A 13,022-nucleotide genomic window follows, 5' to 3' on the forward strand; every position below is an offset into this window, starting at 1 on the left:
GAGAGAGAAGGAATGGTGTTCTTCCTTGAAAAAGAGATAGGACATCGGTATAAGTAAAACCTTATGTCCATGGGAACTAACCATTGTTAGTGTATCAATGGTGAACTGTTACAATACTCCAAAAAAAGAGGAGGCTTGCTTAGGGCAACGGACAGTGTAAACTGTCACACATGGCTTGTTTAGGTTAACAATTCGACAGCATCAAACTACAAACAACATGACTAATGTTGCTCGTTGACCTGTTTTGGCCCACATCAAAGTGGACAACAACTACCACCGTACATTGCTGGTACTGCAGAAGATTATGGAAAAACAGTTGTATGGCTAACTCAACGATAACCGGGCAAACAGCGCCCCTTAGGGAACACTCACCAAACTCGTTTGTGGGTCTACTTCAGGTGTGGTTACATATGTGGCCCTCGGGAACAGTGTCGTTGGATGTTGACTCTCCCAATGGATGAACCAAACACTAAGGGCTCGAAGTCTAAGCCTTTCTACAAAACGGAAGACAAAGCAAAGTGCACTCGGTTTTAACACTCAATTTTAATCAGGGCAAAGCACTATTTCTAATTGAATTAGGGCAAACAAGTGTCTGTTCTGTATTTACCTCAACTCGTTCCGAAAGTAAGTGATTCGAACTCAGCAACAGGTGTGTACAAATCGGCACCCATGCAGCAGCTTGTCATCTGGCTTGTTGTCTGGCTGTTAAAGACATGACCAGACACAGAGCCAAGTGTCAAAACGGGCTACAATAATAACAGGAACATATAGGCAGCACTGGTCGCGTGCTAATTACCTGCAGATGGTAGAAGACGGTTACTCAAAAGTAGTGAGCGTGCGAGTGGGTTGAAGGTTCACAGCTCGTTATAGTTAAATCCATGCTTGATGTTCCGTGTCAACGACCTCTCACGTGGTGTGGGCTGTAAGTAAATTCAAAGCCCACAGATAATTCACCTACGGGTGTTAAAGGTAAAATGAAGTTATCACCCGGGTTCTATTGTGAACAACAGGGTGCAATCAGATCTAGGGGATGTGCTCTGTGAAGCGTGTGTGAAGTGAACTTGACTTACCATCTGAAAATGATGGCGCTACGCGAAAAACGCTGTCCTTCGGTCCCAGCTCTACCGGTCAGCACCAGGGACAACTGGGAAATGGCCTGTTCTTTGCTCTCGTCGCCAACGTAGCAAATGATTGAGCTACAATTGAGTTAAAAACGCCCCACACACAGTTGCATCGGCTGCGTTGCTGAGCAAAGTGTTTTGCGGGAGGAGTAACCAGCTAGCATTCTAACTCGATCGGCTCGAAAAGCCGTCTGGTACTTGTAGTGCCTGAGCTTTATTATGTACTCCCAAAGGAGTGCAGTAACGCCTTGACCTTGCGTGCAACCAGGGCCAGGCTGCGCGTCAGTTGGCTGTTGGGTGTGTTGCCTGGTGTTTTTGTCTGTTCCGTTATGCATAAAAAACTTGAACGAAAAAAGGTTGGGTGAAGGCAGACTTATCGCGGACAAGGATGCCATTATCCGTTATGCTTATGCAGAGTAAGCATCTGAGTAAATAGCCAGGTAAATGGGAGGGATTTCTAGTAGTCAGAGGCCAGTTGTGAGTAAACTTAAGCTACTCAACTCGTCTGTGTCTGAAGGACGGAACAGAGGAACTCGCTTGGGGAGGTGGAATGGGGAAATTAAAAAAACCCTGAAAAGCGCCTCTGAGTAGACTGACTCTGCTTGTGCACATGGTCAAAATAAGTGGGATCAGACTGTCCAGTCCAATTTGTCGTCCATAACACGTTGGCATCGGATGTACTTTTCCAATTTTAAATGATTGATGTGTCTTACTGAAGAGCAGCCATTGAAGATTGGCACGAATGCGCCCATGCAGCTTTTCAGTTCATTGTGGGTCTGCCATGATAGTATAGTGCCATTTTCTGTTACAAAGTTTGATGTTAGGAGTTCTCAAAACTACTGTGATTGCAATTCTTCTAGTGTTTCTCTTTTTTTTTTAAAGAGTCTACATTTTAATAACTCTCTTAAATGTGGGGCATGCATATTCTTCAGCCGGGCACGTGCTACTTGGAAAGGAGGAATGTGGGGGCACACAGAAAAATGTGACATTGTTTTCAGCATTTTAATACTACAGTTTGCCATGTGTAAGCAAACTTCACATAAAATGTTGAAGTATATTTTCTTAACTCCACTAATATTTGAAGAACATTTCTATGTATAATATAGAAACAGTGACTGCTATTCTGTGATCCTTGATTATGTTGTTGTTGCATGGTGTTTGGCACTCTTAACACATCTCCAATAACGTCTTCCATTCTAGGTCGGCGGGTCTGCGCCGGAGAGACGCTTGCTAGAATGGAACTCTTTGTTTTTTTCACAAGCCTGCTGCAGAAGTTCACCTTCCTCCCTCCTCCCGGTGTAACCGACGTGGACCTCACAGCTGCAGTGGGGTTCACCACCCCACCGATGCCCCACATGATCTGTGCCGTGGCACGCTCCTAAGCACCTCCTACCAACCAACAAAGAGAAGGCATGTCGGCCTAGGAGGTTTTCAAAATGATTGTTCTGAGAGATAGTATGTAGGTTAACTCCCAGATAATGTTGGAGAAACACACAGTTCCAGAATGTACCCTGCATTGCTGTGAATTACTAGATATTACGAATTAAAATGGCATTGTGTTTTGTTATTCACATGTTATTGATGTGGCTTAATCATGTTCTACAACTTGAGCACTCCTGCACTCCAGTTTGGTTGAAAAACAGAATTTCCGAAATAGTGTGAACTTTTAATCCTAAATAACCATTGAAACTAGAAACAGTGGGTACAAATGGTAATTTCTATGGGACAGTTGTTGGAAAATAAGATACGTATAATACCATATGAAAATAACATTTTGATGACCATGAACGTTTGGAAGATAGAGCTCTCTCAGCATGTTACCTTTCAAACGTTCAAGCATAATGAAGCAACACAAATTAACAAGGGTGGGTCCTAAGGCATAATGAAGCAACACGACTAATCTCACAGCCCCCGAATTACACTTAAATGTATAGCTCGATTGAAATACAAAGTCAATATTGTTTTGTAAAGTCTAGTTTGATGTATCCAAAGAGCCAACGAATCCAATAAAACATATCAAGAGGACTTTCATGAGAACAGGGTACATTTCTGTTTTGCAAATATTCGTTTACAAACAAGTTGGAATAGCCTTCTTTTTTACTTACATTGTGTTCTGCATAAGCATTGTCAATTGTAATAAGGTCTCCCAGCTTTCTGTTTTTACTAATTTTTACACGTACACAAAGACGAAAATCACACACTTTTTTTTCAGTATTCATTTGTAAAAACCGGAAAAAAGCTAACAAATCATATGTCCTGAGGGTGTCAATTGTGTGTTGCAGGATAGTTGCTGTGCACAGTAACACATCAGCATAAGGAGCATGTGTTAGTTTTTAGGGTGAACATTGATTTTGGCTTGATGTGCAAGAATTGAGCTTTCCATTATGGTCATCATAGCGCTACGTTTTAAAAATGATGAATGTAACCTATTTTTTATAAAGCTAATATAAACATGGGTAAATACAGATAAAGTGACAAAAGAAGAAATATGTATAATACAGATGGAAATGTTGAAAAAATAAATACCATAAAACCGAGGGCATTCATTGTAATCAATGTTCATAATGCATAGTGGGACTCATTTACTGTTCAGAGTAATTGTTGTGGTTTTTCCACAGATGTAATTGGAAAAATACACAGAAGAAAAAAAAGTCAGGGATGGGGAAAAACATACTTATTTATTAAGTTATACATGTATAGGAACCTTTTCCAAACATTCTATTGTTGATAAATTTGGCTGTTACAAAATAATTGTCATGCCTGTGGCCCCCGAAACTGAACATTTTGGGGCAAATTCGCCAAACGGTCCAAAAGTTGAAAAGATTGGAAATAATTGTAGGCCATTCATTTTCCCAATAGACAAAAAACAGTGCTTCCTTTCAACATCAAAAACTGCTGGACAGATATGTGGCAAAGAAGAAGCAGACACTTTTGCAGATATTTGTTTTTTGATTTGATGTTAATCCATTCAGTAGTTTTAAAAAATCTTCCCATAGTATGGAGTGCCCCAGTCCCATAAATGTCTACACATCCCTGAAGCTGCAGTGCAGCATTTCAGAACTCAGGCTGAACAGAAAGGTAAAGTGGGTTGTTGTTTTTTTTTTTCCTCGATGCAAGCGATTTCCGCGATAATTCCTGGGGAACGTAAAAAGGAAGTGCTCAAAAAGACAGTTGGTGGAGGGAAAGGTGGAGATTTTGCATTGGTGAAGAGGTGAGGAGTGTGAACGAGCACCAAATGGTGAGATGGACGTTTAGGGAGGGGGGGTGGCTGGAGACCCTTTTTTGAGACAGATGACTGTCATTTTACCGTTGGACTCTCCTGTGATTAAAGCAGGGAAAAAGGTGCAATACACCAACATGCGGGGGGATGAGTCAAGAAGGATTTTCACAGTTGGGGGGGATTTGAGGGGACCTAAAAAGGAGGACAGGCCAACGAACATGTAGAGAGGCAGTGGGAAGACCTTAATTTTTGGGCATTAGAGAATTACTCAGTCATCGGAAAATGCAGCGTTTCTGTGGGAACCATTCTCATGGCAATAGAAGGCAGCACAACAGTGATCGTGGTTATGTTTCCACTGGAGCTTTCCAGGGTAAAATACTGTGGGAACGAAATAAGGCGGATTCATATGGGGATTGGTCACTGGGCCATAGTTTTTAAGCGTGTTTGGGAAGGAGATATGGGCCACAGCTGCTAGCCACGGCTGAAAGGCATCGCCAGTGGGCCGTGGTCTTTTGGCCTAATTATTGCAATGGGGCCACTGCACAACATTGCATGCCATGTCTACTGGGACTTGGTGCCTTACTAGGGAGGGGATATGTATCTTTTATCCTTTAGTGACGACACAGTTAAGATAAAGCAATGTGTTGCAATGAAACCCAATACATTCGACAGGTTTCAGTAGTGATAACAATCTTAACTTGGAATCCCCTCCCTATTGCTCAGCCCATCAGCACATACATGAAATCATAGCAGAGATCCGCAATTAGATCAAAAATGGCATTGTGGGTGACATCTATGGGAGGGCACTCCAAGTTAAGATTGTAGTCAGTGACCAACAAATATCGTGAGTTTTATTGTGATAAAGTGGTTTATTGTAACTGTCTCTTAAGAAAAGTTTTTAATTTATCTCTCTTTATATAAGACTCCTGGCCGACAGATGAAATTCGTTTTTCTCACTTAAAATATTTTCCAGCTAAAATGATAGCCTACCAGAGCCTTGAAAGCAGAGCTCTTTTTATTCTGTTTAGTATATTGTAATGCAGGGTTTGAAATTCCCAGGCACTGAGCGATAAACAGCTCCAGGTTTGGGTGATTCAGTGTCTGGTCATTAATGCCCCTCTGAAAGCTTTGTAAGAGGGACAACAACTCCTTCAACAATTGCAATGCACCAGGAAACTTGAAAGAAGCATGAATGCTCCCATTGCTGAAAAAAACTACCTTAGACCCAAATATCCCAACTAATTACTGACCATTCACGACAGTGCCGTTTCTTTTGAAAATTCTCAACAGAGTTGCGTACTTACAAATTAAAAAATACCTAGAAACCCATAACCTCTTAGGCCTCCGTCAATCAGGCTTCCACCCAGGTGAAGGGACAGAAATTGCCCTCCTGGACTTTAAAAACCCATGGATCAGATCAAGGATAAAGTAGACCTGGCAATTCTCCTCCTCCTAGACCTGTCCGCTGCATTCAACCTTGTCAACCACAATATCCTATGTCAACATTTGGAACATGCAGCCCATTTCTCAACCAATGCCATAAAATTGATAAAATCATTCCTGGCAGACTGCACCACAAGAGTCTCCTCATCCATGGCAGCAGCACGTCCGGTACCAGTCACATGCGGAGTACCGTAAAGATCTTGTGTCTCTTCAACTCTCTACAATGTATTTACCAAGCCGCTCTTTGACCTCCATGACAAACTGGGAGTCACATTCACTAACTATGCGGACGATACCCACATTCTCGTACTTATTTCAAGGAAACTTTGACATTGAAACTATTAAATGATATTTACCTCACGATTCAAGCCTGGATAGCACAACACAAGCTTTGTCTGAATGACGAAAAAAACAAACTACTCATCATCGACAACCCCTCGAGACTAAACTACTTACTGCAAGCCTACAAATCCTTCAATATCGATGGCAACATCATCACAGTGGCTAAGGAAGTAAAAACTTTAGGAGTCTATTCGGCCTCATCTTTGTCTCTTACGAGACAAGCCAATGCCATTGTCTCATTAGCGACCTACTCGGCCAAACTGATCACAGCTAGCAGATCGTTCCTAACGACAAACAACTGCATCACTCTAGCCAGAGCTCTCATCTTAACGAGAATTGACTATTGCAACTCCCTCTTTGCTTGCTCCAACTCTCGAAATATCAATAAGTTGCAAATAACTCAAAACAATGCAATCAGAGCTGCCCGCAATGTCCCCAAAAAAGATCAAATATCCACAGCCAGGCGCAACCTCCACTGGTTACCAGTATGTGATTGCATCAAATTTAAAGTCCTATCACTAACCCTCAAATGCCTGTTCAAAAGCACCCTAGTCTATCTTGCCAACCAATTCGCTAAAGCCCAGACTAACAAACCTACCTGATCAGCCTAAACACACCTTCTTTCAGATTCAAACTGCAAAAAGGTGGAGGCTGCAGCTTCCCAGTAATCGCAGCTAAACAGTGGAACTCTATCACCATCGCTCAGAGCAGATGTGCCGTTCAGGTCATTCTGCAAAGATCTTAAAACTTGGCTCTTTGTCCAAGAAGCACCACTAACCTCCTTGGGATTAACTTGCCACCACTGCTAAACTGCACATGCAATCAATCTTGCAATGTGCGTGCCTACTCTTTGCCAAACTGTTTGTAACTCCTATGCAAGTCACGTGGTATGCCTGTAACCCACGTCCACAGCTAACAAACATATAACCGTATAATCTTGCAATCAGTGTATTCATCCCATGTCAAACTGTGTAACCTAACCATTTTGCAAGCTCTGTGGTACGACTGTAACCTACGTCCACAGCAAACAAACATGTAACCATATTCTTACGTTTAAGCGCCTAGATGCCTCAGGGCTTGGTGCGCTATATAAAGGTACAAATAAATAAATAGCTATTTATTATCAGGGCCTGCTTTAATATGGGTGGGTTTGTTGTAATTGCCTACACCCGCCACTAGGATACAGCAGAGCATAACAGTAGCTGAGATCTGTCCGCGAATTAAGAAATAGCATACATTGTTATATACACATTTGTTACAATGTGCATTTGTCACTGGCTCCTCCAATGAATTAAGACAGCACCATTTATTTTATAAAGGATACATTATATTTCCTCAGTTTCACGAGGAAATCTGAGTTATTAGTTGAAGTTCATGTGGTGTTGCGTTAATGCTGTCATTGCAGGCATGTAAAACATTGTGTAGTGTACAATTTTATCATGATGGTTCTAAAGTGAAGGGAACTAGGGCTTTCTGGTGCCTCAGAAATGTAAAATGAGCCCTGCAGGCAAAGAGTACCGGCCATTTGAAGAACACTCCTCTAAGAGTGCCCCAGGGTGGGCTGCATGTCACCCTCATCCCCTGACATTCTCGGATTATAGCAAAACATGTGTAATGCTCATCTGTGTTCTCAGAAGCTGCCATTTCCTATCAAGTCGCAGCTCTTATTTGTTACTAATTAGACCATTAGCCATCAGATGGACTATCTGCACGTCAAAGCCCCCCATCGCTCGTCAATCTCTGCTTACCTTTAAGTAGATTAAATGACCAAGTGCATTTGTTTTAATACTCTGTAAAAGGTGATGGACCCTGAGAAATGCTTTATGTGCAAAAGTTCTTTCTTGTGAAATTTAATATTGTATATCCACTATGCATAAGAGTTTGCATATTTATTTCTAGTTGTCTCGAGTCGGCTATTAAATAATTACTCCTGGCTTTTATGTTCACATCAGTTTGTATTTTGGTCGCTGTAGTCCTGCACTAATGTGTAAGGGAATTTAGGAAAAAATGCTCTCAAAATTGAATATTTTTGTGAAATAACTGTTTAGTTTAGTTTGTTTATTTATAGAGCGCAACCCAGCCCGGAGGCATCTGGGCTCTATTTGTACATGTTACAGATCAAACATACAGAGGGGATACAGCATAATAGTTACAATACAGAGTAGTATTACGTATAGGACATTACAGTTGTGCAACAGACAGTATGCATCAAAGTGATGGCTACATTACAACAGTACCCCAATGAGAATGCACAGGGTTATATATCTACAAGTTACATATAGACATCAGGTAGTAATTACAATGCAAGGTGCTAGTTGCGTACGGGAATTTACATTTGTACGTCAGGCCGTAATAAGTTATATCAGAGTGATGGTGACATTACATCAGTATACCACAGAGCATAAACAGAGTTATAAATCTACAACTTACATATATCAACTTACATATATACATCAGGTAGTGATTGCATGCCTATTTATTATGCGGCCCGGATGAGGTCTTGATCCTGCAACAGGGTTTTAACCTTTTTCCGGAATAGGAGGACTGAAGGTTCCTCTCTCAGGGAGACTGGTAGTGCATTCCATTTCTTGGCGGCGAGGACTGGGAAGTTAGCCCCTCCTGCCCGTAGTTGTTTGAAGCGAGGAATGGTGACACAGTGCGATTTGGCTGTACTGGTGGGCCATGTAGACGATTGTCAGACAATTGTGTTAGTCAGGTAGATGGGTGCTTTATTAGCTAAACACTTATGTGTAAGAGACAGTGTTTTAAAGTCAATTCTATGTTTAATGTTAAGCCAATTGATAGCTTGTCTGGTTGCGGAAATGTGTTGATTGCTGGGAATGTTTAAGGCTGCTCTTATGGCATTATTTTCCATAACTTGCTTTTTATTGAGATTATATTGTGAAGTACCTAGATACAGTGCATTGCAATAATCAAGCTTAGATAACACTAGTCCTCTGGTTATTGTGATACAGTTGGATGTTGTCAAGTAGGGGCGGCAAGCCGTGATGAGCTTGCAGGTATGTGCTGTGGACGAAGCCAAGGCATTAGTTTGTCTTTTTAAGGTGAGTGCAGAATCAATGTTGAAGGAGTTGAAAATTGTCCCTAGTTTGTTCAGGTTGGCTGGGGAACCTAGTAGAAGCAAATCAGTCTTTTGATCGTTGAGGCAGAGACCATGCTTCGCCATCCATGCTTGTACGATGAGGTAAATGTCATTGAGGGTCTTACTATCTATAATGTGATCGCCAGTGATAGGGATGAGTATCTGGGTATCATCCACATTATTTGTGTATGTAACTCCCATATAGTGATGTTTATCAAAGAGGGGCTTGGTGAACACATTATAGAGAGTAGGTGACACACAAGACCCTTGTGGAACCCCGCATGTAACTGGAATTGGGTATTGCAGAAGCTGACGGTGCAACGACCCTCATGGATCTATTATTTATTAAGGAAAGACTTGATCCACGCATTTGCTTGGTCCGAGAAGTGTGCAGCAGATGAGAGATGTTTACATAAGATGTTATGGTCCACCAGGCCGATTGAAAGCCGCTGATATGTCAAGTAATTTACCCTTGTCTTTCAGTGTCTGGATTTGGGTCTTGAGGTCGCTGATATGTCAAGTAATTTACCCTTGTCTTTCAGTGTCTGGATTTGGGTCTTGAGGTCGATGAGCGCTGTTTCTTTCCCATGTTTGGGACGGAAACCAGATTGTCTCAGCCCTAACAGATTATTAGTTTCAAGATATCGCTGTATTAGCAGATAGGCTGCGCTGTCCAGATTTTTTAACAAAAAGGGAACCGTTGTGATCGATCTGTAGTTATACAGGTTATTAGGGTCTAGTGATGGTTTCTTTAGCAATCGGGGTACCCACGCGTATTTTAGGTTGGTTGGTACTGTGCCTGATTTGAAAGAAGCGTTAATGACGGAGGTAATGAAAGGGGCTAGTTCTTTCGCAGCCTCCTTGATCAGTGGGGCTGGACAGGTGTCTCCCTTACAATTGGAGGGTTTGAGGTTCAGAATGATAGTGTCAACCTCTTTGGTAGAGAGGGGAGTGAAGTTAAATTGAGGCAAGTCATTCCTGGTGAGTGAATGTTCTTCCGGGATGGGATCAGTGTCAGAGATGAGGTTCTTTTTAGTTTCTATTTTCTTTTGGAGTAAGGATATTTTGTCTTGTAGTGCGTTCTGTCTGTTGGTGCACCATAGGGCGTCTTTAGTACAAGTATCGGGAGGTGGGGCAGGTGATTCCTGCTCTTTCAGGATGTTGAATAGTTCCCATGTACTAGACTTGGCATTAGATATGCGTTCGTTGAAGTTATCTTTTTTGGCTTGGACAATGGCTATCTTATAATTGAATGAGTCTGCAATAAAGTTGTCCTTATCAGCTGCTGATGGGGTGTTCTTCCATAATGTTTCAGATGTTCTTTTCAATTTCCTAAGATTTTTTAAGTGATGAGTATACCAATTATTGAGGTGAGCTCGGGGTTTAGATTTGCAAAGTTTAAGGGGCGCTATAGTATTAATAGCCTTGTGTATCATTTCATTTTACAGGTCAACTAGTACTGATGGGTGTGATTGCGTTGCGGTGGGGTGAGTGATGGGTTTTAATAGCGGTAGGAGATTCTCTAGAGTTAGATTGCATTTGTTTCTGGTCATCATAGCCGATGCAAGGGTTTGGGGAGTCTGTAGTGCAGATGCTTTGATGGTGAACGAAATTAGATGGTGGTTGGTCCAGGCACAAGGTGTAATAGAAAGTATGCCAATATCACATTTTAGGTCCGCTAGCCAATCTAATGTTCTTCCTTTAATATGAGTGGGTTCAGATATCCTGTGTGCGTATCCTAATTTAGTGATAGTATCCTTAAGGGCCCATGCTTTAGGATCTTGGAAGCTCAGGTTAAAGTCACTCATGATGACGTGAGAGTTGCTTTTAGTATTAGAAGATAGCAGGTTAGAAATATCATTTTCAAAGGTGGATGTTGGGCCAGGTGGGTGGCACATCAGGTGGATCGTGATGGTAGTGGTGGGAGATGTGGATAATTTAATAGATAGTAATTATGCTGATGGTATAGAATGGTTATTGACATTTCTTAGGCCTAGAGCGGTTTTGTAGATGAAGGCAGTACCTCCTCCTTTAGTGGAGTTGTCCTCTCTATCTGATCGGATGATGGAATAATTATCCGGGATGGCAAGGGCGAGTGAGGGGCCTGATGCTGAGTGAAGCCAAGTCTCCGTAATGGCAATGAAGTCGAGGTCACGGAGTGATATAAAGTCAGCTATATATAATGCGTGAGCAGGTAATGATCTGGCGTTAAAGAGGCCAGCTTCGATAATGGGTTTGGGATTACTTTGTTTAATAGTGGGAGGCCTATTTTAGGGTGTAAAGGGAGACGTGGGTAAGTTGGCTGTAGTGGTGGGTACTACGATACTGTTTTTACTGATCGGGGTGTGGTGTTGTTGTGTGATTCTAGAACTAAGTCTATGATTTCTGAGTGGTAGTGGGCAAGGGGTGGTAGTCAAAGGTGTGGATGTCAATAGTTGGAGTGGTTGTTGCACGGTAATGCCTGGGGGCAAGATTGCAGGTGATTGGGTTAGAGCGGCAGGGGAAGACGTCATGGTTTGAGCCTGGGCCATGTGTTCAGTGAGTAAGCTTAGCGGTGGTAACCTCTGTGGGTGTTGAGGTTCAGGGTAAAGGCCAGGTTGTAGAAAAGTTGATGGGGGTAAGAATGCTGAAGGTGGGAGTCTAGATGCCATTGTTAGACGAGTGACAGGAGCCCTGAGGTTCATTGGGGTGTCCATGGGTGTCAGGAGAGGATGGGTAAAGGTGTTTCCTAATACGGACAGGTCACAATATGTGAGACAGTTTAAGATGTGGACTAGCATTTGGTAAAATAGCAGTATGGCTGGATAGTTCTAACTGATAGCGCCACTATCTAGGTGCGTTACGACAGTATCGTATTGGTCTAAACAACGAGAGGGTGACTAGAGTTTCAGATGTGGGAGGATAGGTTATGCAAAATCCTAATACATGACATGTGCCAAGATTGCTGGTACAAAGTCCTAATACAAGACAAGTGCCGTAATTACATTCATGACAGGCCCAGTAATTGCATAGGACAGGTAAAAAGCATGAGGATACAAGTTGTAGTGAGTGGTTGGTCGTGGCTTGCTAGACAAATCATGTGGTTAGTTTGCCGGTAGTCATGCACAGTTGCAATGTTGCAGCGGTTCCCAGCAATACAGTAGTTTAAATATCGTACTCCTTTATCAGGCTAATTGGGCTCGCTGTGTGATTAAAGTAGTGATGCTAAGTATAAAAAAAAGTGTACAGTGATGTGTCCACTTTTTTGGCTTTCGTGGGATGTACAATGTTCTTATTCAACTGTTACTGCGGGTGTGGGGTTATTGTAGTGGGGCATGGAAAAAACGGAACTTCTGACAGTTAATTCGGTCATCCCATGGAGACACATACACATATATGTGAATCTCCAGACATATTGGTGCAACCTCCATGCATATGATTAAAATCTAGCAGGGCTGTCTCTTCTTTTTATTCTTAATCTGTCAATAAAAGGAGTCCCATTTACGCAGGTAATATTAACATCTATTATTTGCAATGCTGTGCAGCTCCTGGCTTTTACTTTGATGGAGCGAACTTTACTAACTGCACAAGGTAGCAGAAGTTATAGTGATATTGTTGGCATCAGAAGTGGGGGCCAATGAGATCAATGCTAGTGCACTCACTTGGGCTACACATTGGGATAACCAGATTCACATAAAAAATAACGTGTATTTCAAAGCTGTTCCAACCCTCAAAGCCCTCTCTACCCCAATCATACCCCAAAGTCCATTACTGCCAAGAAGGTCCATTAAATACAACCACTGGGATTTTCATA

General features: G+C 42.1%; 1 protein-coding gene across 1 annotated transcript in view; it reads left to right on the forward strand.

Moving 5' to 3' along the window:
• The window catches only part of LOC138453178 (cytochrome P450 2K4-like), a 557,377-nt gene extending 553,719 nt beyond the window's left edge, over positions 1 to 3,658 (forward strand). Inside the window, exon 9 of the mRNA XM_069605777.1 lies at positions 2,322 to 3,658. Within this exon, the coding sequence (XP_069461878.1) occupies positions 2,322 to 2,503 (182 nt within the window). The 3' untranslated portion in view covers positions 2,504 to 3,658. The remainder of the gene's footprint in view (positions 1 to 2,321) is intronic.
• Positions 3,659 to 13,022: the final 9,364 nt, after the last annotated feature.

Source organism: Ambystoma mexicanum, chromosome 4p, assembly GCF_040938575.1.
Source record: "Ambystoma mexicanum isolate Mex_15411 chromosome 4p, UKY_AmexF1_1, whole genome shotgun sequence".
Classification (NCBI taxonomy): Eukaryota; Metazoa; Chordata; class Amphibia; order Caudata; family Ambystomatidae; genus Ambystoma; species Ambystoma mexicanum.